General features: G+C 37.8%; 1 protein-coding gene across 3 annotated transcripts in view; it reads left to right on the top strand.

The window, feature by feature from the left end:
- The window catches only part of XIRP2 (xin actin binding repeat containing 2), a 147,010-nt gene extending 133,151 nt beyond the window's left edge, over window positions 1–13,859 (top strand). For 2 of the 3 annotated variants that reach the window (XM_054043677.1, XM_054043679.1), the window contains 3 exons: window positions 679–10,141; window positions 12,823–12,956; window positions 13,770–13,859. In XM_054043677.1, the coding sequence (XP_053899652.1) occupies window positions 679–10,141; window positions 12,823–12,917 (9,558 nt within the window). In that variant the 3' untranslated portion in view covers window positions 12,918–12,956; window positions 13,770–13,859. Of the gene's footprint in view, window positions 1–678; window positions 10,142–12,822; window positions 12,957–13,728 lie in introns of all 3 variants that reach the window. The other variant, XM_054043678.1, reaches the window with a different exon arrangement.
- Window positions 13,860–25,493: the final 11,634 nt, after the last annotated feature.

Below are 25,493 nucleotides of genomic sequence, written 5' to 3'. Positions count from 1 at the left end.
TGTGCAATTGCTCAAATCTCAGCATATTCATATTTTGATCGTTTAGTTGATTTTTAAAATAAATATAACATTGTGGAAATGGTGGGAGCATGGGTGGGTTTGGAAACTGTTTACACGTTAAGTAAGAAGTAATGAAAATTATATTAAGTAAATCTAGCAAATATATTTATATTATATGATAAAGTAAAGCTTTTACCAAAAATCTTTGTTTTTCCATTGTCTTCCTCTGCTGCATGCAATTTTCTCTCTCTCTCTCTCTCCTTTGACTCATGTAAAAAAAACTTATTATTTTTCTTCAAAATTTTTGGTAGACACATTGGTTCATCAGAGGTAAATGCAGAGAATATCAATTTCATCAATGAATGAAACAAATATAAACTGCTGATAAATTATACAATGTGCATTGGTTGCAGCAGAGAAAGCAAAGCTGCAAAATCACTGTGCACCTCTTTGAAAGAAGTACATTACCTTCCTTATGCAGGCTGTGTTAAAACAGCATGTTCCCTTTAGGCTCAATTCTACAAGGCTCTGAGCAACTCCTGGAGGTGCTGGGTCCCTTCAACTCCCATTGAAATCCCATTTCTCAGCATCTTGCAGGACTAAGCCCTTTGAATAGAATGAATAAAAGCTATGATCTTAGAAATGATTTCTTAAAAATACTAATTTTGTCCCCTAAAGATTGAAAATGAGTTCCAAGAAATTGTATGGCCTTCTGCAGTGAGCTTCTCTTCTGCTGCCACTGCTTCAGAAAGTAGAGTACACGAAACTCTTGGGACACGAAAAACAGAATATGGAACTGCTGCTGCTGTTACAGCTTACACCAACTCCCCTAAATATGGAAGCACAGAAGAGTTTTCCCCTCCTCCACCACCAAACATACTACAAGCGCCATCAGAAATGAAAGAGTTTTCCCAGTCCCCTGAACCATCCACCTCTCCAGCAAAGCCCACAATCCCCAAAGATTTATATTCAAAGCAAAGAAATTTATATGAATTAAAACGTTTATACAAACATATTCACCCAGAATTAAGAAAGAATTTAGAAAAAGAATATTTTAATGAAGTTTCTGATATTGTATCTAGTAAGGTTGAAATAGGCAGCTCTGTGTCAGGAGATGTACAGCAAACTAGATATGTCTTTGAAAACACTGGTAATAGCTCTCAGAAGTGTATGAGCCCTGAGAGAGAATACCTAGAATGGGATGAAATCCTAAAAGGAGAGGTTCAGTCTATGAGATGGGTCTTTGAGAACCAGCCTTTGGATTCAATCAAAGATGAATCTCCTGAACTGAGCAACATTAAAAGCATTGCAGATCAAGAAATCATTGCAGGTGGAGACGTAAAATATACTACCTGGATGTTTGAAACACAACCTATCGATGCACTGGGTACACATTCTTCAAACGCTGCAGAAAATACAGACAAAATTCCAGATTTAGCTAGTGGAGATGTCCGTACAGCCACGTGGATGTTTGAAACCCAACCATTAGATTCAATGAATAAAATTCATCATGACAGTGAACAAGATGAAACTTTCATTAAAGAAATTACTGGAGGTGATGTCAAAACTGTGAGGTACATGTTTGAAACCCAGCATCTGGATAAACTTGGGCAGCTATACTCAGTGGATGAAGTTAACTTGCTGCAACTCAAATCTGAGCTTAAAGAGATTAAAGGAGATGTGAAGAGAAGCATAAAGCATTTTGAAACTCAACCAATGTATGTTATTAAAGACAGCTTAGGTCAAATATTGGAGATTAAAACTGTTCACCGAGAAGACATTGAAAAAGGAGATGTTAGAACAGCACGTTGGATGTTTGAAACGCGGCCCCTAGATATGATTAACAAAGATTCTGTGGAAATTAATGTTGTTCGTGGAATCTCTGTGGAGGAAAGCATCAAAGGTGGTGTGCGCAAGGCAAAGTGGGTGTTTGAAACACAACCTTTGGATACTATCAAGGAGGACTCAGAAGTATCTGTCACTGAGAAGGAAGCTATTCTAGGGGCTGATGTCTGTAGAAAATGCTGGATTTTTGAGACTCAGCCTCTTGATACCCTAAAAGATAATGATGACACAACTCATCTGCCACCTGAAGAAATAATAGGAGGTGATGTAAGCACTACTAAGCATTTATTTGAAACACTACCAATGGATGCTTTAAAGGATAGCCCAGATGTTGGTAAGCTTCAAAAGGTGGTTGCCACTGAGGAAGAAAAAGGTGATGTGAGACATCAAAAATGGATTTTTGAGACTAAACCTCTTGAACAGATTAGAGAAGAAAGAAAGGAATTTATAACAACAGTGAAACTTGAAGAAGTTGACAGAGGAGATGTGAGTAGCTGCAAACATATATTTGAATCAAGCAATTTAAGTAAATATGATGAATCACATAAAATCCATGTGGAAGAAATAAGAAGAGGAACTGTAGAGTTGAATAAAGCTCTTTTTGAAACAACTCCATTATATGCAATTCAAGATAGTCTTGGGAAATATCATGAAGTTAAAACAATTCGACAAGAAGAAGTTTTAAGAGGTGATGTAAGAAGCTGCAGATGGCTGTTTGAAACAAGGCCTGTTGACCAATTTGATGAGAGCATTAAAAAAATCCAGATTATCAAAGGAATATCTTCACAAGAAGTAGAATCAGGTGACGTGAAAACAGCTAAATGGTTGTTTGAAACTCAGCCTCTTGATTCTATTAAATATTTTAGCAATATGGAAAGTGAAGAAAGTAAAACAGAACAGACTACAGACATTATTAAAGGAGATGTAAAAATGTGTAGATGGCTCTTTGAAACTCAGCCAATGGAATCACTGTATGACAAGGTTGAGATAGTGACTGACAGTGAAGAAGTACATAAAGGAGATGTCAAAACCTGTACCTGGCTCTTTGAAACCCAGCCGCTTGATGCAATAAAAGATGAATCAGAAACAAGAGTGAAATTACACACTGTGAATCAGGAGGATATTCAAGGAAGTGATGTCCGCACAGCATGTTTCCTTTTTGAGACAGAAAATCTAGAAAATATACAAGGAGAAGAAGAAAAGGAATTCAAACGAGTAGTGGAAATTGATATCCAGCCTGGGGATGTTTCCACCATGAAATATAAATTTGAAAACCAGTCACTAGATTCCATACATTTTAGTTCAGAGGAAGTTTTGGAAAAAATTAAAACTGTGCAAAGTGAAGATATACAGAAAGGAAATGTTCTACATTGCCGTTGGCTTTTTGAAAACCATTCTATTGATGCAATAAAAGAAAACCAAGAAGGTGCTACATTAGTCAGAACTGTTAAAGATATACACGGTGGGAATGTAAGAAAAGGCTGCTTTATATTTGAGACATTTTCTTTAGACCAGATTAAAGATGGATCTGCAGATACCAGCACCAAGAAAACTGTTAGTGAAGAAATAACAAAGGGAGATGTGAAAAACTACAGAATGCTGTTTGAAACCCAGCCACTTTATGCAATTCAAGACAAAGAAGGGTATTATCATGAAGTGACAACAGTTAAGAAGGAAGAAGTGATTCATGGAGATGTACGTGGGACTAGGTGGCTGTTTGAAACAAAACCTTTAGGATCTATTAATGAATCAGATAATGTGTATGTTATTAGAGCTGTCACCCAGGAAGATATTCAGAAAGGAGATGTGAGCTCTGTCAGATACAGATTTGAAACACGACCACTGGACAGAATTTCAGATGATGAAAAATTAATTGTGCCAACTATTGACAGTGTCCAGGGTGGTGATGTGAAGGCCAACAAACAATTATTTGAGTCTGAAGGATTCAATAAAGGCATGTATGTAAGAACAGTAAGTGTCAGTGAAATCCAATGGGGCAATGTTAAAACTTCCACTTGGTTATTTGAAACACACACTCTAGATGAGATTAGAGGAGAGGGGTCAGAGTATAAAGATATCAAGACAGTCACGAAGGAAGATGTGCAAGAAGGTGATGTTCAGCATGCTGTGTGGCTTTTTGAAAACCAGCCTTTAGATTCCATTAAGGAAACTGATGAAAGTGAAATAAAAATAACCAGGGAAGAAATTCCTCAGTCAGATGTAAAGACAACAACATGGCTTTTTGAAACGACGCCTTTCCCTGAATTTAATGAAAATAAGGTTGAAAAGCAAGAAATTATAGGGAAAAGTATCAAAGAAACTTTAAAAGAACTTTACTCTCACAAAGTCATTGAGTATCATGGAATTATCCTTGAGGCAGATGAAATTGGAGATGTCAGAATGGCAAAATATAAACTAATGAATCAAGAGACTCCTGAAATACAAAAGGAAGAGATTATTAGAGGGGATCTAGGAAACATAATGATGAACCTGTTGTCCAAAAGAAGCATTACCAAAAGAGAAATTATGGTAAATGAAGACGAAAAGGGCAATGTCGATTTGACCAAAGCTCAATTATTGAACAGATCAACAGATGTTAGTGTTGAAAAAGAAGAGATAGTGAGAGGTGACATACAGCAAGCTATAAAAAACCTGTTTAGTCAGGATAGTTCTGTAAAACGAGGAATTTTAATTCAGGAAAATGAGAGAGGTGATATTAACATGACACTCTATTCTCTCCTTCACAAAAGGTCTGACAATAAAATCCAGCGTGATGAAGTGATAGGTGGTGATGTGAAACATACTATTCACAACCTTCTGTCTTCCACAGTGAATAATGAAATATCCCAAAGAGCTAAAATAGATGATTCAGAGAGAGGGAACGTGCAGTTTTTCACAACATGCATAGAATCTGGAGCTTTGGATTATCTGAAACTACTCCAGACAGGGTCAACTGAAACAATTACAACAAGGAAACAAGAAGAGGAGGAGGAGGAGGAAATAATTGGTGGTGATGTAGAAGGCACAAAGCTGTTACTAAAGAAACAGAAGTTTCAGATTCAACGTACAGTTAACGAAACTGACATCATCCCTGGAGATGTGGCTAATGCAGTTAAAATTTTTATGACGGAGCCAAAAAATACATCTTGTAATGTAAATAAACAAGATATTATAAAAGGTGATTTGAAAGCAACTTTAAATTCCCTCAGTCAGGCCATAAATCAGAGAACAGTTATAGAAAAGGAAGAAATTATAAAAGCCGACATTCTCACAATACTGAAGTCTCTTAAAGAATCAGCCCATCAACTGAAAGAAACAGAGAAGCCTGATGTCATACCTGGTGATATTAAGCAGGCCATTGATTCCCTTGAAAAAGAAATAACCACAAAAATTGAAGTTCTGAAAGAAGAGGTTGTTCGAGGTGACCTTGAATCAACATTAAGATCTTTAAAAGAAGTTCAGCAGTCTTTCCAGAATGTAGACACAGAAGATGTAATCAGAGGAGATATTCAGACTGCTGGACAAAACATCCTAGAAGCCTCTGCGGAAAAGAAAATGGTACAACATGAAGTAAGTGGTCATGAAGATATTAAAAGCACCATCCAGACACAGCATATAGCCCAGCTCCAAAGTAACAGGTCACATAATCTGCAAAAGAATGTTAAATCTGTCCATGAACATCATGAGGAAACACATGCTGAAAATGAGACTTTCCTCAAAGAAGGTGGACAAGGTACCAGAAAGATCCATTTAGAACAAGAACAGAGCACTGAGTCTCTTGATGTAGATAAAAAACATATAAAGAACTTATCTAATTCTCAACACATGGTCATCAAAAAAGTGGATGAATCAATGGATAAAAGCAGAGTCCAGGGCAATGTAAAAAAAGAAGCAAAACATGTGACCAGCCAATCTTCTTTCCGTGGTAAAGTTAAGAGAGATGTGAGAACAGAGAAATCAGAGACATGTAGAGCTCTGAAAAAGGATAGCACCACCAGCAGTGTGCAGTCCATAGAAAAAATAGCTGAAAAGAAACAGAATCTACTTCATGAGCATAAAGACAATGAATATTCCAACCTACGCCGTCAGACGGAGACAAGACAAAAAGCAAAAATGTCAACTGATGTTGATAGCTCCAAATCCAGAACTACACGACAACCAATTAAAATGCCGGCTAGTGGGATTTCTAAGGCGACTGGCCATTTTCAAAAGCAAGTTATAAAGCAAGAAACAAAACAAGCTCAGCATTCTAGAGAGGTTTTTGCAGAGAATGAAATAAACGTTCAGCTGGGGCAAGCTGTAGTTTCCATGACAGCAGAACAGAATATAAACAACAAACAAGAAGTAAAAGTCACACAGGAAGCACTCAATAAATTTAAAGAAACTGAAAGGAAGCAAAAGAGAGATGTTCATCAGCAAAATAAGAAATCTGTAGGACAGTTTATAGGAAAGACTAAAGTGGAACCTGCTAAGTCAGACTTCCAATTTGCAGTGAAAAATCCTCTAAATCCAGCCAAGAATGCTGTGGGGAAAGATAAGCCAGAAATAGATTCCTCATCTACTCCACCACCATCACCCCCTCCTCCTCCACCACCACCATCAGTAGCATCATCTGAAATTGAATTTCCTCTGCCGCCTCCCCCACCTCCATTAATGATGCCATCTGATAGACATATATTTCCTTCACCTCCATCACCTATCGACAAAACCAAAGCTGAGTTTGATCATTTTCCTCCTCCCCCACCACCAATAGATGACAAATCTGAAAGTGAGTTTCTGCCTGCTCTCCCTCTACCACCCCCACCACCTCCCCTGGTGATTTTTCCTACTTCTCAGCCAAAGCAAAAGAAAGAACATTTTCCAAAATATCCAGAACAGTCTGTGCCTGAGACACTGCAATTTAATGCCAGGGCTAAAACATCGTCAGGTAAACCAGCTGGAGTTCCATCTTCAAAGAAATTCCTCAAAATGGAACCTTCTAAGGGGCTAGACATTAACAAGTCTAAAATGCCTCCAAAAATTGAACCAACTGTTCTTCAGACACACAGAGAAATGGATATTACCACAGCAGCGGTAGAAAGCAAAAATTCCACAGCTCTTGTGAATGTGGTTAGCCAGGAACAGAAACAGGAGACAACTCATACAAAAACAGAAGGGATAAAAAGGCCATCATCTGTTTCAGAAGTGATTAATCCTCCACCCAAAGCTCTGCAAGAGACACCACTGGCCAAGAAAAGAGTGGTCTTTCCTCTTAAAAGATCTCCTTCCCTTCCAGCAGAGCCAACACAAATAAAACCTAAACCTTATGTCAGAAAATTTAAAACCCCTTTAATGATTGCTGAAGAAAAATACAGGCAGCAAAGGGAGGAGATGGAGAAAGTGCAAGTCAAAAGTTTTTGTCATGAGACTGTCAGAACAAACAGCGAGACTCGGGGAAGTCCAGTTCAAACAGAGTCAGAAAATTGTGTACCATTTAAAAAATCAAGCAAGCAGGATCAAACTCCTTTACAAGGTTCAGTTCCCTCTGTAACTCCACAAAAAACAACACCCTCTGATTCTGACTTTCAAGTCAGTTTACAAGCAACAGGATCTCGAGGTAAACAACTGTCTGCATCATTAGTAGTATCATCAGCTACTGAGCAGCTTCAAAACATTTTAGAAACCTCAGCAGATCACATTAGAAAAAAAGTACTGCAAGGTTCAAAGGATCTTACAAAACATAATTTATCTTGTCAAATGGAACAAATCCATCAAGAACATACTTTGCATAAGGCAGAGCAGCTGAAGAATGTGGAGCAGTTGCACGTGTCCAAAAATAAAATTATCTCCCCTCATTTCAAAGTTAAAACTATCAAGCTTCCAATTGTAGATCAAAGCTTACATGAAACACACAAAGATTGTGAGACACACAAAAAACAACAGGGAACTAATGTTCAAAATGTTGTCAAACAACAAAATCAGGAAAAACAGGGGGAAGACATAAGTACTAACACTAGGAAAAAACAAAGTGGTGCAAAAGAATATCACCAGAAGCATGTTGATGGAAAGGTGCTGAGAGAAAAACCACCTTTAGAACACATAGAGAATATGCAAGAAGTAAGCCAAAAAGATGCCAGTCAAGTGAAACAAAAATTAGTTAATGAGAAAGAAACAGAAAAAGGAGAATTCAAGCATGAGAAAGTCTCAGTGGCTAAAGTAGTAAGTCAGGAGGGCCAGGTATTAGTTTGTCCAAAAGAAGAAAAAGTAACAATTCCAGAAAAACAAGGTCAGTTTAAGAATAAATCAACAGAAAAAGTAGTCAGGCAAAAGGTAATTGATACACGTCATGACTCTCAGACTCAAATTGTTGAGCAAAAGAATGTGTGTGTTTCTGAAAATAAAGTTCAAAATAAAAAGTTATCCCAGCAATATAATAGATTGCAAGAAAGCAAATGTGCCAAAGACAAGGGCATACAACTAAAACAAGTACATCCGAAGAAAACAGATCCAAAACAAGAGATTACACAGAACAAACCTTTATTTTCTCCTCCATCAAAAGGATCACAGCTGAATGACGAAAAATTTGCAGTCGATATATTAGAATTCTTAAGGAAACGGGAGGAACTGCAGCAAGTTTTGTCTAGAGTGAAACAGTTTGAAGCTGAGCCAAATAAAAATGGTATGAAAGCATTTCAGACATTTTTAAATAATATCCCAGTATGGCTTATAGACCAAGAAAGAAAGAAAAATATAGTTCATATTGCAACAGAAAATAATTTAGAAAGGATGAAAGAAGAGCTATCAGATATTAAAGATCAAGCAGTCAAAATACTAGCCTCATGTGAAGACACAATCCAGACAGCTATGATGTCCACAAAAATAGTGAAATCCAGAAATGACTCTGTTAGTTCTGGAGGCTTGTCACAGAAAATATCAAAAATCAGCACTGGCTCCAACAGAAGAGATTCGCACCAAACGAAAGAGGTTATAAAGGAAGAATCAGTGCACCGTGAAATTATACAGCAATCCAGTGGAATCAAACAAACAGAATTCAGAACTTCTTCTCCAGCATTAAGAATGCGATCGCCATCACCTACTTATATAACAATTGAATCTAAACGGACAGAATCTCCTCTGAAGGAAGCACTCTGTTCATCTGCCATCCAAAGAAAAAGTACTCCTATTCCTCCCCCACCACGCAGATCTGCAACACCAACATGTACAATTCGAAGGCCAGCCTCTTCCCCCTCTCCTCCAAGGAGCCGTTCTGAACAACTGGCCAAACTGAAAGGCACAACAGCAAAGCTATCTCAAGGAGTAACACAGCACTGGTCAGTAACATCAGTTCCAGTTGTAGAAAAAAGATCAGAGATTGTTAAATCTCCTGCAACTCTTCGTAGACAAATTAAAATTGAAACACATGCTATGATGGAGCCTTCATTCTCAGCAACTATAAATGAATCTCAGGTAACTGCTGGTACAGTAAAGGACATAAAAGAAACACGTGAAGAAAATAGAAAAGCAGAGAAAAACAACAATGACGTGCACCAAGATCCAGTAAACATTCCAGAATGCTTAAAGCCACATGCAGTAAGTTTTAAGGTCCCTAAGATTGACCAGTCAGGGCTTACTTGTAGGTTTGAAGCATCTGAGCAAATAAGACATACAAAAAAAGAACCAGTCACAGTAGTTGAAAGAGTAGACTATGAGAGTGTAGATGAAATGGATATGTTATTAGGGAAATCAGAGGACAAGCCAGGATTTGATGTGAAATCAAAGAAAAGAGTTTTTGAAAGGGGTGGAATGAATAGCAAAATAAAACAAGACAGACACACATTTAGCAAGGATGAATTTGTACTGACATCTCTGGAGAATCAAAAGCGAAAAGATACCTTTAGAAACTCTCCTTATAGGCAGCCAAGAGACCCAAAGGAAGGTATATCTTATAAACAAAAGCAATGTGAAGATAAAGAGCACTCATTTGAACCCCTGGTTTGCTTGGAAGCAAAGTATCATACCGACCACACTTCTGGTCTGGATAGATTTGCCAACACGGTCACTGAATCGACATCACAAAGTGCTGATTGTAGGCAGTCAGGATTTGGCTTCAAGCATGCACCTCCAACATATGAAGATGTAATCTCAGGACACATTTTGGATATTTCTGCTACTGATTCACCAGAAGAACTACTAAGGAATTTTCAGAAGACGTGGCAGGAAAGTGAAAGAGTATTTAATAGTCTTGGCTACACGGTCTCAGATACTTCTGAAGCTGAAGTGAGAAGTAGCTTCCACCAGGAATCAGCATTTATCAGTGGTAAATAAGCATGCAAAGTGTGAAGAAACCTTAACAACTGTTAAAAAAAATGATTCAACCTCAGTATATTGTGCAATTAATGAAAAGTGTGTTGATAAAGAACAAAGTAACATAAAACTAACAAACTTTTCCCCACTTTTGCTCTCTCTCTCTTTCTCTCAGCAATCTTTAATCATTTTCCCTTTCCAAACGCTTTAAGTGATGTGCTGAGTGTGTGACTAACAAATACTGGTATGTTGAGTTTTGAGGACTTTCTTGCCAAGGTAAATATTGCATTTGAATTAGTATTGGAACAAAAATACGTATAGAACACATTTCATTTCTTATAGCGGCAAATAGCTGGCATTGTGCTTTTAACTGAGATAAATAGTTAAGTGACTGCTGTGTTTGCATGCACTCCAACATAGCAATAATGGTATAACAATCTGCATGTTTTATATGCATCTGCTCTAAGTTTGCTAAATCACAAAACTTGAATTTGAACAAAATGAGTTTTGTTTAGGGTAGGTTTTAATTAAATGTGTGCAAAAATAAAGAAGTTGTTTACAAAATTTAATGTGAAAACTTTTGCCATTATGTTGGGTGAATTCATACCCTGAAATTTTATCTTGCATTGAAATATACAAAAATGCAAAATGTCACTTTCACACTACTGTCCATTGTTCTGAGGGAAATATCCCCTTCCTCTCCTCTCTAAGGACCCTGCCACTGTGAGACACTTTCTTCTCCCTCAGAGGCCTGGCACCCCATGGCTTCAGTGCTCCATCCAGGCCTGGGAAAATGAATCAAAAATGTCTTCACTGCACAGTTAATTTGGGTCTTACTTGTATTTTAGCCCAACCTTCTCTACCACCCACATAGAAAAACTGCTGACCCAAATTTGGAGCTGCTTTAAGTTAATTATATTATATTGCAGTGTAGTTGCTCACACCCATGCTAGGCTAACCATGGTGCTCAGACAGGATACCTGCCTTCTGGGTTAATTGCACAATGAAGACATAGCCTTAGTACACTCACTGTCTCTAGCTTAGGTATATATTTCTAAGGCATAGAGTATATCTACACCTGGTGTGATTCCCAGCTCGAGGAGGCATACCCAGGCTAGCTCTGATCGAGCTAGTGTGCTGAAAACAGAGTATAGCTACAGCAGTGTGAGTGGTGAGAGGGGCGAGCCACTCTGAGTATATACCTAGCATCTTGGACCAATACATACTTGGGGCAGATAGCCCCTCCCACCACTCATGCCATCATGGCTAAGCTCTATTTTTAACCTGCTAGCTCAGAGCTAGCATGGGAATGTCTCCTGAGCTGGGAATTGCACACCCCAGCTCCACGTGTGTACATCCCTCAGACAGTCAGGGAACCTGTCAAAATACTGTGTGAGTTCAACCATCTGCCTTCCCCTCAGGCTAACAACAGGAAACTAAATCCAGACTGTACTACAAAGAGTGCCCTGAAATTTTCAGGGACATGAGTACAAAAATCAACTTTGATTAGTCTATTCACTTATGGGGAAAATTTTGCATTCAGGTAATTTCTAAGTAAATTTTGAAGATTTTTAATTTCTCCTTGGATGTTTTGCACAGCTCTAGGAGATATAGGCACAGTTGTATAGTCTACACTGCTGTTCTGTCTTGATTTATGAATTGCTATAAAATCAGTACTAGCAGGCAAATACAAATAATATAACATTAGAGCGCACCACATTCTCTGCTGGTGTAAATGGGTGCAGAACTCGGACGATAAGGGGGAAGCGGCACCATTTACATCAGCAGAGAATTTAGTCCACTCTAATGCTGTATGATTTGTATTTGCCTGTTAACATGGATTTCATGCATGTTATAGCAATTCATAAATCAAGACAGAATAGCAGTGTAGCTTTCTCAAGCCCAGCAGATTGTCTGTTATCTTCCTCTCTTCCTGCCCCTCACCTTCCTGAAATAAACTTTCTACTGGTGCTTTGTACTTTGGAGTATAGCTAGTTTCCTTTACAATCAATTATGCTTCATAAAAGAAGGGATTTGATATAATTAGCTAATATCAGTATTGTAGCTAATTCTCTCTTGCAAATTAACTGAACAAAATACCAGCCATGAAAATGAAAACTGTAAAAAGCTCAAATAATTATATCTCTATCATATTTGCAACATATGTGCATGTAGTTTTCAGGTTAATGCAGTAATGGAGTTCCTTGATGTGCTTCTGGCATAATTAAGCAAAGCTTTCTAATCATAGTTTCAAACATTCACCCTCTGCGTATATATCTCTAAATGACATTGCAGATTCAAAGACGTGGGTTCTATATAAACATACTCAATCCAACTTAACATTCCTTTTTATGATACCATCTCACTTTAAGAAAAAAATGTTTATTACATACAAAGGGCAAAATTCTGTTTGGCTTCCTGAAGTGAAGTCCTATTAAAATTCATGAAACTACTCACCTGAAAAAGTGAACAGGTTTTTGCTTTCAAAGTATTACAATTAGTTGAATTATAGTTTATCCCTAAAATTTGTAGATTACTTATCAATTCGTGGATGAACTGACAAAAATCAACATTGCAGCTTTCCATATAAACCATTCATTTTGTGCATGGACTGATAAAGTGACATCTTTTAGAAATAAATTCTAATACATGGCTGGGGACCGATATATGACCTTTATAAAATATTGTTTCTAGAAACTGCAACTTCAGGAAAAGGAAACATGCATACTTTGTCAAAAGAAAGTTTATCCAATGGAATGTCTAGTTGTCGACAAGCAAATCTTTCATAAATCATGTTTCCGATGTCACCACTGCGGCAGTAAGTTAAGGTAAGGAGGAACTACCAATTCATTCACAGAAAATCTGTTTCTGAGGTGCAAGTACCGCTGTAACTGGCGACCGTGTTCCTATCAATGCTAACCAGCAGATAGAGCTTTGGATCAGTAGTCAAGAGACCTGGGAGGTCTTCCAGGCAAGGATTATAGATCTGATCCTGTACTTCTAAAGTCAATAGGAATTTTTCCCTTTACTTCATTGGGAGCAGGATCCAAGCCTAAGTAAACATGCATATGAATAAATCCTGTCATCCAAGAAAAGGACTGAGGTGTGCTAATAGAGAAGTGTAGAGAAGCTTGGACGGTACTGCATGTTTTCCACCTCTTCTGTAGGAAAATAAAGAGGACTTCAGTGGTTGTCATATACACTAGCAACTGTCATGAACTTTAAAAAAGCATAAACATAAAGTGCTAGGGATAATTCCTCTTGGCAGCCTATACTTTCATTAAGTTTAGTCCATTTACTGTAAAGTGTTTCTTTAGCTGTAGGAAATAATCATCCATTTATATATTTTAATTATTATCATTATGATATAAAAGTGAGGTTCTTGCTACCAACATTTTTAGTTTTTATAGGAATTTACAATACATAAAGTTTCAAATACTTAAGATCCTTTTTCTGGTGAGACCCATGCATTAAAATTAAAAATAAATGTTATTGTTTCTTTGCTAAAATATACATAAAGATATCTATAGATACTGTCATTTTTGAGTACTTAGCAGGTCAACTAAAATTGAATATTCTTGGTGTATTTATTCTTGGTAGATCTATAGATGCTATCAAACAAATTTTCTTCCATTTGACAGCTTGGGAAATTATGCATCTCTCCATGGACAATCATACTGTAAACCCCATTTTAAGCAACTTTTCAAGTCTAAAGGAAATTATGATGAAGGTTTTGGACACAAGCAACACAAAGAATTATGGAGTTCCAAAGACCAAACAAGCTCAGTTGGCAATGTTCATGCTGAAGAGGTAAATCCAAGTAATGAGACAACTATCATATCTAAGCTTAATACAGAAATTGAACCAGACTTGCATTCAGATATTCAATATGTGCATTCTGAAACTCTAGATGACAATTTGAAAAGATCTACAGAAAGAGGCAAATTAAAGATTACATGGCCTCCTTCTACAGATCATGTTATGTTCCCCCAAAAAACATTTTCTATTGAAGAGGAGGTTAAAATGAATAAGCCAAAGTGGCCCCCAGAAGGTTTTGCACAAGAAGCGTCCAGAACATACACAAATACACCTCTGGGCAATAAAAATGAACCTCAGCTAGAAAATACCCAGAGTGATCTCAGAGAGAAAGAAGAACAAAAGAAAGATGACATTGTTGACTCACAACAAAATCAACAGTCATCTTTTAGTTTTATGTCTGAGAGAGAAGAAGTTATAAATTTCAATGTAGCAAAGATAACTGAAGTAGGCAGTAAGGAAATAGATGAAAAAAATGAGAATGTGGAAGATAAGATGATTGAAACAGAAGGATCAGAGAATAGAGAGGGTAGTGGAAAGGAACATAATGTAGTTGTGCAGAGTGCTGAGAAGGAGCGAGATGAAAAAATTAATGAATCTGATGGTGTAGAAGCTTTACAGGTTACTAACATTGATAAGGAGACAGTACAAGATAATCATAAAGAGTTTAATATGAGTAACAATAATAATAATAATAATAATTATACAACTTTTTCACACTTGAACATTTGTAGACAGGAAACCTCTCTCTCAGTTATACCTAATCCAGTAAAAAAATTAAGCCATGCAAATCACACCATGTTTGAATATGCTTTTGAAAAGCTAGAAAATCAACCAAGAAATGCAGAACTACTTGGTATACCTGAATTTCAAGAGAGCTCTTCTAGCGATGTTGTAAACATTGCACTTGAGAAACAAAACTCCAAAGATAAAGTTACCTCATATAGTCTTGTTCAAATTAATACAAATGCCACTTGTCAAAAATCTTGTACCAGCAACGTATTAGTTTTAAAGGAAACCACTAATACAGCATTCCCTTTTGATACCAAGTTGCTAAGCATTGGGGAAAAATCAAAAAATGACAATAGCTTAAATACTACTTTATGTGATAATGTGAAAACACCTTCCTTTCCTGAAAAAGATGACATGTTCTTAGACTTAGGTCTGTTAGATTCTGTAGACATAACTAAAAATGCTTCCAGTCCATATTCAAAAGAACATGGGAATTCTGATATGGAACTACATGATATCAATATCTGTCAAGAAGGTGAAATAATGGAAGTGTCAGCAAATGGCACAAGCACAAGTTTAGATTTACTGAGCTCAAGATATATAGCTGTTCCACCATCTCAAGGAGATAAAGTCCAGTCTGATTATCTCACTGTAGAAGAGCAAATCAAAAGAAATAGATGCTATAATGATTATGAATAAAACAAATGATCAGCTAAAATTGTCACTCACAAAGTATATGGTAAAATATTATTTATGTCTACAATTAATGAGTTAGGCATTTCTGTAATCCAGTTATTCTATGGCACTTCTTAAGGAACTTAATATACAGAGATTATATATGAATGTGTATTTGTATTAGATATCACCAATTATTCATATTTTATTTTTGCTTACATTATCTTTCAGTCACTGGAGAGGCAAAAATATGATGGTTTTTTTTCAGTTCAGGATGCAAATGATTTGTATTTCTACAATTCTTTATGCTGCAGGCAATATTTTAAAATATGACTATCCTGCTGATACATGCATTAATTCAACATTGTTCTTTATCATTTGTAATGAACTAAGAAGTAATGCACCTGGTGTGCAGAAGAATAAGGAAAAATATTTCTACAATTTTTTTTCATGTATTGTTATTTCTATAAGTAAATAAGCTGTTTCTCCATGATAAATTATGTACATTTTTCTTGTTAGCTTTTATTAGAAAAGTATGTTTCTAGCAACATCATGAAATACTTGGTTTGAAATGGAATAATAATAAAATAGGAGCTACAACCAGTGGGCAAATAATAATGGAAATTATATCATTTTGCTGTCTCCCTGAAATTGTCATGTCCCTTTGGAGCACTGAGATGTTTACTGTGCATTATGTTGCATGACAGCAAAAAGTAAGTTGTGTAAAAATGTAGGAAATGACATGAAGAAGAACATCACATGTAGAATTGGGACAATATTCAAGATGCAGGAAAACAGGAGTAAAACAGAGGTTATTTTACTTTTTTTTTTTTTCCAAAATAATTTTAGATAAACCAGCTTCCTAGTTTTAGATTTAAAACTGTACAATCTTATTCAGATTTAGCACTTTTTATCCTTAACACTTTTATGGCATAGTATGTTTTTGCTATCTTACCATTATTCTAGCTTGCATGAAACAGCAACACATCATTTAACTGTTGACAACGCATAATAAAAAAGCACTTTATAAAATCTATCTTTTGACTATTTTTTACATCTACTTTTTCTAAAACAATTGTGAAATATTCAGACTGTAATCATTTTAGTTTAGGCAGATATTTATCACAGTGAATGTGCAAAAATCTCTGTGTAGGGAAACCAAAATACGGTGTTCAAAACTATCTATTTCTGCAAGCACTGATCCACACATTCCCCTCTGCTATGCAACAGAGGGGATCACTTAGAGTAATTTACAAGGAGTACAAGTAGCCAGTTTCCTGCAATAATTATCAATGTTTAAGCAGCATAGTCCCACCACGAAACTATCATGCAGGAGTAGCAGCACAGGCTATCTCCAGGAGTACAGCACATTGCCGAAATGTGGAGCTGTGATTGTGTGTAGGTTGGAGGAGTCTCCCATCCAAAGTTGTATACCATATATGTCTTTCGCTACCCCAAACTATGCTCATGAAATGTAAGAAATCCTTTTCAAGTGTAAGTAGATTGCTGCACGAAAGGCAGGTACTATGGTGATACGTGGCCTTATAAGAACTTTGATAGATGGAAGTAGCCTGTGGACCATGCTGAAGGGCCAAACCACTGATAGGGAACAATAGGCAACACAGTAAGGGAACAAACCATACATCTGAGGTGAAATCCTGGTTCCATTCAAGTCAATGGCAAAACTCCCATTGACTTCAATGGAGCCTGGATTTCCTCTGGAGGTGGGAAGTATGGAGCTGCTGTGGACATCCTGTGATTTAGAAGATGGCTTCAGACATTACAGAATCTCAGCCTACAAAGATTTTAGGTCATATCTACTGCTCTTCAACAGGCAGCCCAATGCACGTAATTGAGAGGATGATGTGGTGCTACCTACATCTTTTCACAGCTCTTTCCAAGTAAATTTTCTCCTTCCAGATGTTTTTCCATGGAAGGGAATATATAAGCCATGTAGTTTGTTTATTTCTCCTATTCCCAAAATCTTCTTAATACAGTTTTACTACTTGTGGGCCATCTTCTGAGTTTCTAACTCAGTTTCTACTCAGGCAAACTCTTGTAGAGTCAATTTCATTAAAGTTTGCTTGAGAAAAAATTGAATAAGGATTTAGCCATGTCAAATTTTCAAATGCCTTTAGCAGAATATTTTGAAATTCTGTTGTGATTATGGTAAACTATAAAAAATAAATTATTTGTAAATTTGTCTTCTGCAAAACTAATGATTTTGTACAAACAATTTAAATACACTTTCCTGAAAGGTCTCCTGTCTCAGTGAGGTGGGCAATGTTTGATCAGACCAATAGGGGAAAGACAACCCATGGAGTCCTGAGAGGAGCGGGGGGAATTAGAGGGTCAAGTTCAGTTGTTTTGGGCCCTACTCTTTCCCTGTCCAGAATGCACATTGAGATTGTGCCTAGGTGAGAAGTGGAGCAAAGGAAGAGAAGAGAGATTCTCTCTCTCCCTTTTGCTGTTGCCTAGTCTCTGGTGGACAAGGGAGAGTTTATTCTCTTGTGCTCTTCCCCTCGTGCCTTGCAGTATGTGACACCCTCAGAGTAAGTAGCAGCCATTCTGCCACATTTGCTGCTCTGCCCTCTCTGCCCTATGGAGGTATAGTTTGAACTATGATGTTGTGGGTCTGTGCGATCACTAGTTTTGAGGATCAGGAAGGAATTTCCCCCCTTCCTCCCCCAGAAAGACTGATGAGGTGTTTGTTAGGTTTTTCCACCTCTCTTGCAGCATCCCAGAGGCCTGGTTTAAGGTTAATAAGGCATAAGAACAGTGTTTAAAAGTTGTAAGTTTATAAGTGGAGTTCATAATTTAGTCACCACTTGCAGCTGATGTCCTGTGCAGATGAGAGGCTCTCAGAGGATGGTTCCCAGAGGTAGACATGACTGAGAGACCCAGGATATGTCCTGGGGACCATGGAGCAAAAAGGGGAGACATTTAGTGTTCATAGATTGAGGTTCCTTTCATTAATGCCCACATTACACTTTGCAGTGAGAAAAATGAGTATATTCAGAGGTGAATTGAATCCTAGTTAGTCTGAAGAGGCCAACCCTGAATATTGGTTATTTGGCATGAGGCCATTTAACACTGCACTGGACCCAAATACATGTTTTGTTTTGGGATGAGTTGGGGAGAGATTAAAGTTAAAAAAGGTTAATAACATTTCAGCCTTCTGCTTTAAAATCCATCCTTGTGCCTGTGTTTCATTCTCCTGCATGTTCTGATCAATTACTTAGAATCAGAACTGGAAGGGACCTCAAGAAGTCATCTAGTCCAGTTCCCTGCACTCAAGGCAGGGCTAAGTATTGTCTACCATTCCTGACAGGTGTTTGTGAAACCTGCTCTTAAAAATCTCCAATGATGGAGATTCCACGACCTCCCTAGGCAATTTATTCCAGTGCTTAACCTCTTTGACAGGAAGTTTTTCTTAATGTCAAACCTAAACCGCCCTTGCTGCAATTTAAGCCCATTGCTTCTTGTCCTATCCTCAGAGGTTAAGAAAAACAATTTTTCTCCCTCCTCCTTGTAACAACCTTTTATGTACTTGAAAATTGTTATCATATCTCCTCTCAGTCTTCTCTTCTCCAGACTAAACAAACCCAATTTTTTCAATCTTCCCTCATAGGTCATGTTTTCTAGACCTTTAATCATTTGTGTTGCTCTTCTCTGGACTTTCTCCAATTTGTCCACATCTTTCCTGAAATGTGCCGCCCAGAACTGGACACAATAGTCCAGTTGAGGCCTAATCAGTGCAGAGTAGAGCGGAAGAATTACTTCTCATGTATTGCTTACAGTACTCCTGCTAATACAACTCAGAATGATGTTTGCTTTTTTTGCAACAGCATTACACTGTTGACTCATATTTAGCTTGTAATCAACTATGAACCTTAGTTCCCTTTCCGCAGTACTCCTTCCTAGACAATCATTTCCCATTTTGTATGTGTGCAACTGATTGTTCCTTCCTAAGTGGAGTACTTTGCATTTGTCCTTATTGAATTTCATCCTATTTACTTCAGACCATTTCTCCAGTTTGTCCAGATCATTTTGAATTTTATCTTCCAAAGCACTTGCAACCCCTCCCAGCTTGGTATCGTCCACAAACTTTATAAGTGTACACTCTATGCCATTATCTAAATCATTGATAAAGATATTGTACAGAACCAGACCCAAAACTGATCTCTGTGGGATCCCACTCGTTATGCCCTTCCAGCATGACTGTGAATCACTGATAACTACTCTCTGGGGAACTTCAGGATACAAGAGTGGCAGATGTAACTTACGTCAATATATACCTGTGCAACCAGTTTACTTTCACTGAAAAGTTAATATTTCTGTCAGAAAAGTATCTTATGAAGTAACAACAACAAAAGTTCAACAGAAAAATAAGCTTTTCCTCAAACAAGGAAATTAACTTACAGGAAGAGAAGACTCAAAGAGCATAACAAGGTTGGAGAGAAGATACAGACCCCAGGGATAGTCCATTCCTGTTGTAAGAGAAATAAAGTAAGAAAGAGAAGAGCTATTATAAATCAAATACTACCAGGGCCAAAGCCAGACCAAATTTCTGCTTCTAGCATCGTGCTGTCCTTATGCAAATCATATGGGTGGCCATAGCAAACATGCTTCAGAAAGGAGAGAGGTAATAGTGGTAGCTAGTCAATAATTGCAAAAGAATGTAAGTGATGGGAGGAAATGAAGCTGGGACTAAGAGCTCTCTGAGACTTTGTCCAAGAGCTTGAAGCATAAGTAATCAGAGACAAATGAGGCTGAAACTCAGTGAATAAGCATCTGTTTGTTGGGATATGTGCCGAAATCATGTGAATGAATTTGCATGTGGGAGCTCTCCTGTCCTGCACATAGGAGCTACAGAAAGGTGAGATGTGGCTGCAAGATGTGGTCATGTGCATTACACATTTTCTTTAAATTAAATGTTTTCTTTAAATTAAATGACCAGGTCCTGAGCTGGTAAAAAGCAGCATAACTCCATTAACTTTAGTGGAGCAACATTGATTTATACCAGCTGAGGAGCTGGCTTTGAGTGTTTTGAAATAACAATCACCCATAAAACTCATACATTTGACCTTGGGAGAACCAGGGAAAACTGTCTGCATAAGCTTAGATGTCTTCTCCCAAATTGCCATTAACTCTTAAGAGGCTGACCGCTCCTGAGATGTTTTACAGTTTCAGGACTGGCTAATTTCCTGAGTTAAGGAGGAGCCAGTAGGGAACACTTTGCTTGGTGGAGGAGAGATTCTGAGGCTGCTGAGAAGTTGAGCTTTGTTCTGAAACTCTTTCTGTGTGGAAACACCCACTCCCCTGGCCAGATGTCCTGCTCTGCCTGCAACAGCTACCAGGTTTCATTCCCCACTTCAGAAAAGAAAGTAAAAAGGAAAAGGATTCTCTGACTAACAGCAGTACCTGGGATGGAATTTTCCTGGCATGAAAGCAAAACTGGTTCCATGCGAAGAACTATCTGGCATGGAGCATGAGTTTTATATCTCCTGGGAATAGTGGAAGATTCATCCAGGTTTTATTTTAGCCTGAGGGAAGAAGGGAGGGTTCTGATTTGAGAAAGGAATGTGGAAAAGAGCAGAAAGGGAGGTCAGGCTGGGGGAATGGAAAGAGAAGGACACAGGTTTCCTCCATTCCTGTCATTCAAATTGTATGGATTGTTGGGCTGCTCTTAGATGTATTGGTTACTGAAGTGGTCAGGATAGATTTTGGATTTGCAGGTGCTCCCTCAAGAGCTTTCACTTTTATCCTATTAATTATTTCATCAATAGGAAGGTCTAGTTTGATATAGAGTTAGCAATCAGCACTTCCTACCTTGGTGACATATATCTGCAGTTTCAATAAAGTTCTTCTTGACTTTTTCCTATCTCACAACAAAATTTTAAATACTTGATCAAAGAACTTGAAGATCGTTTCTGAGTTCTAAAGAAGAATCACACTGAAAGATAAATTATTATGGGGGTTATGATCAATTTAAGGGAGATAACCCTTCCCCATAGAAAAAAATCAGTACCTTCCATCTGGCTACGCCATCTTGGACTGATTGTAGAAACAGATTCTCTAAGAATTGATATAATTCTGGGAAAGATACCATTGATACTAATCTGTGTATAATTCTAAAGGATTTGCAGATCCTCACAGTTCTTCTAGGGCCTGATTCAAAGCTCAAAAAAGTCAATGGAAAGTCTCTCATTGACTTCAACAGCCTGTGGATCTGGCCCTTAAAGAATAGCAGATGGTAAGAAGTGTCTATCTCACTGAGACAGCTGGAGAAGGGTATTTCATGTCTAATAGTTGGAGAAAGTCTAGTCTTGGCTGGTTTGAAATCAGACTACATTTTTTTCCCAGTTGAAAATGTTTGTCTTATTTCCTATGTTTCGTCACAAAAAAGAATCTTATAAAATATAAGTATGTTGAGCAACAGAGGGCATTTTTAATATGGTGTTTAGAAACATGTTTTCTTAAAGATGCACATTACTGTTCAAAATGTACAAAACACAAGAAAACTGAGTAAGGCTGTAAAAAAAATCTGAGAGCTTCTGATCACAAATCACTCAAGCTTTGCTCTTATTCTGATTCATCTGTACCAATCTCTGTGTCTGTGCATACATAGCCTTACACAGTAGCTCTGAATGACCTTTGTTGTACACATTCATTCTCCCCCTCATTTAAATAAAGGGAGTGTTATGAATAGTCATCAAAGTGACTGATGAATATTCTGACAACCAGGCCAGGTCTAAAGCATTCACTGCAAATCTCATAGGGTTTATTTGTATTTTCCCATAGCAATTCCACTATTCTAAACTATTGCAGAATGACACAATAGGGCAACTTCATTCATACAAAAATCAAGAAACATGGGTCACTTTTCTAAAACCTCACCAATTTCAATAAATAAAAGTGAACAAAATAAAGAAAATCTTATCCAGAACAAAGTGAAACTAGCAAGAGAGCAACAGTTCTTAACATCCAAAAAATGAGGGAGTAAGAGGAGCAGAGCATTACCATTCATACAGAGTGGACTATGAATACTTTAAAAAAAGAACAGGAGTACTTGTGGCACCTTAGAACTAACAAATTTATTAGAGCATAAGCTTTCGTGGACTACAGCCCACTTCTTCGGATGCATATGAATACTTTGAACATCAGGCTAAAGAGAAAAGACTTTAGCACTTCTACGACTGATTCTTGCTAGATATTTGTGTGTAAGGTGGCAGCATTCTCCGGAATACCAGCACTTCAAAGGTGAAATAGCAGAAACCTGGTATGTTCAGCAGTATTATAATAGTTTAAGTGAATTGAGTCAAATACGGCAACACCCTTTAAAATACTTTAATTTGTAAACATGCTAGGTTTGGGCCTCGTTGAATTAATTTGGGAAGCAGATGGTTACATTGTGTTTTAGGGTTTGTGTCCATTCTCGTGGGATGGTAGGCAGAGAGGCATTTCTTGTGGTTGGAGCTGGTGTGAGTGCAGCAACAGATGAAAGTTCAGAAGAGATGGAAGAAAAAATGTTTTTCCTCTGCAGCTGGATTGACTGAATTGCTATCTAATCAGAGTATTTTTGGCTATGACTGAAGAAAAGGGCAAGAGGTTGGTACATTCTATTTAGGTGAAATTCTACTGTATTGTAATTATAGTAATTTTAAAATGTAATTTGTTTTTTTGTGAGTCTCTGCATTTTATGGCACTCTCTGTAGAAGACGATAGTTAAGATTTCTCTAGGCTGTTTGGAAGGGTCTAATTTGTTTTGTTTTTTATGGAACAGGAACGGTTGATGCCCTGATTCAGCAAAGCACTTATCCACATACTTAATTTTAAGCATATGTGAAATCCCATCCCTGTTCAGCAAAGTACATACGCATGTGTAAATTTAAGCACGTGAGTAATTCTACAGCAATAAATTGGACATAAGCAGGTGCTTAAAATTAAGCATGTGCCTCAGTGTTTTGCAGAATCAGAGCTCAATGAAGGTTTGTTCTAATTTTTCAAGGAACTGTTATAAAACAGTAAAAACAGTACTCAAATAACGAGAGAGAGATTTACAGCAAGAGACTGGTAAACACTGATGAGCTGGACATGGCTTATGTAAGCTTATGAAAGGTATTCTGGCAATTGTAAACCAATGTAAACCAAACCCAATTGCTAAGAGTAAAAGGAACAAGAAGCTGGGCTCCAATTCTGCAGCAAGAGAATGATGGGAGAGAGGATCAAAGTTACTCACACAAACACACACATTCTACTTTTGTATGTCAAATAAGTCCATTAAGCTTGCATATCTCCCAAAGTCTCACAAACTTCCTCAAAATCCTTAAAACAACCCTGTATGATTACTTGGGTTACATTAGGGGAGAAAAAGGGAAAAAAATGTTTAGTAACCTACCCCAAAATGCTGGTCATCTCTGCTACTTTAAATTTTCAGCCAACCTGAGTGTTCCAACACTTGCTGTGTGATGGTGGGAGCTGTTGCAAATGATCCACCTGTACTCTCCTTCACCAGCTGCTTAAGCAGTGCACAAGAAGGAGCAGGACAGGAGATGGAGTCAAGTTATTGCTAGCAGTGAGTGGGGATTTGTTACCACTGAGTACTTTCTGAAATTCTTCCACTATTGCTCCAGCTCTTCTGATTTCACAAGTGTCATGATAACTTGTTTTCTTTAAAGCTCCAGCTCTTGGAGTCATGGTTGCAGTGAAAAACTTGAAAATGTGATTCCCAAAGTATCCTAAAGACTCAAAAACCAGAAGATAAATGAAAACTACCTAAAATATACCACTTTTAAGCTAACCTCATGCTTTTGGGGGGTGTGACTCATGATTTTTGAATATTTCGGGTTGGCAATGCTGTAGCAACAGTCGTGTAGGAACTGTGCCACGTTACACAATGCATTGGGCAAAATAGTCACACATTTGGCAGCCCTGCTGGGATTTCTTGGTGACCAAATGCACCCCTGTATTCACATCCTACAGATTATTGTACAGTCTTTTTACAAAATATGCCTTGTGAGGTACCAGCTGAAAACTAACAACTCACTGGTCAATAATATGGTGAAATGGATGGAGCAACATTATGTGTAAGGTTATGAACATAAGATGAAATTATGACTGAAATATGTTTACCTGACAAGTCTGGGAAGGGGATGAACCTGTTCCTCAAAGACTAAGGACAAGCTAATACTCTAGCCAGGTGTCATCAAAGTTGATTGGCAATCACTTGTCAAGTGGCCATTCTTTGGCAATAAAGGGGTGGAGCAGGAACAGGTAGATCTGCATTTTAGCAAACATGGAACCTCTTTAACCAGAAGACTTCATGTTTCCATATTCACAAGGGGAAGGAACTCTATCTAGGGGTAACCCTCAGGAAAATGCATTTAAAAGGTGACTGGACTATAAAAGCAGGGAGTAAAAACTCTCCAGGTATTCTCTCTGTGTTTCCCCCTCTCTCTCTTCCACCTAAAAAGACAAAGGAACCAGCCTTTGGAGTTCTTGACGGGTTCTGACCTGAGAATTTGGTTAGCCCTTTTGCTGGGAACATCCCATAAGGATTTTACCGTGAACCAAATCTAGTTTAAGTTTCGCTGCCAGAAAGCATTTTATCTTTATTTGTCTTGTAAACATTTCTGACTTTAATGCCTTATACTTGTACTCACTTAACATCTCTCTTTGTAATTAAATAAACTTGTTTTAAATTTTCATATTTTATTATTAATCATAATGAATCCAGTTTTGTGTTTAAATTGAGCTGTTTGGTAACCCCATTTAGCAGGCTGTTGGATATCGAGCCCTTACAGGGGTAATGGACCTATATCATCTGAACTGCCCAGAGAGGGCTGGACAGTGCAGAACATGTGTTTTGGGGGTAAAATTGGGAGTGGGAGGGTGTCAGGGTCACCTTGCAGGCAGTAACCCAGGCAACTGGAAGCCAGAGTGTGGCTGGTGTATTGCTGACAGGCTGCTGGGATCAGACTTACTGGGCTGTAGCTATTCACAGACACACAGGATGTGAACTGCATATTATTTGGCTGTTTGTGAGTGGACCAGGTTGGGACCAGCAGCATTGTGAGGCAGTCAAGATTGCAGGAGAAGGGTGACACAGCCCCTCACTGGTCTGGATTGCACTGCAGAAG

This window comes from Malaclemys terrapin, chromosome 11, assembly GCF_027887155.1.
Source record: "Malaclemys terrapin pileata isolate rMalTer1 chromosome 11, rMalTer1.hap1, whole genome shotgun sequence".
Taxonomy (NCBI): Eukaryota; Metazoa; Chordata; order Testudines; family Emydidae; genus Malaclemys; species Malaclemys terrapin.
The sequence above is the reverse complement of the archived record's forward strand: the minus strand, read 5'-3'. Positions and strand labels throughout refer to the sequence as shown.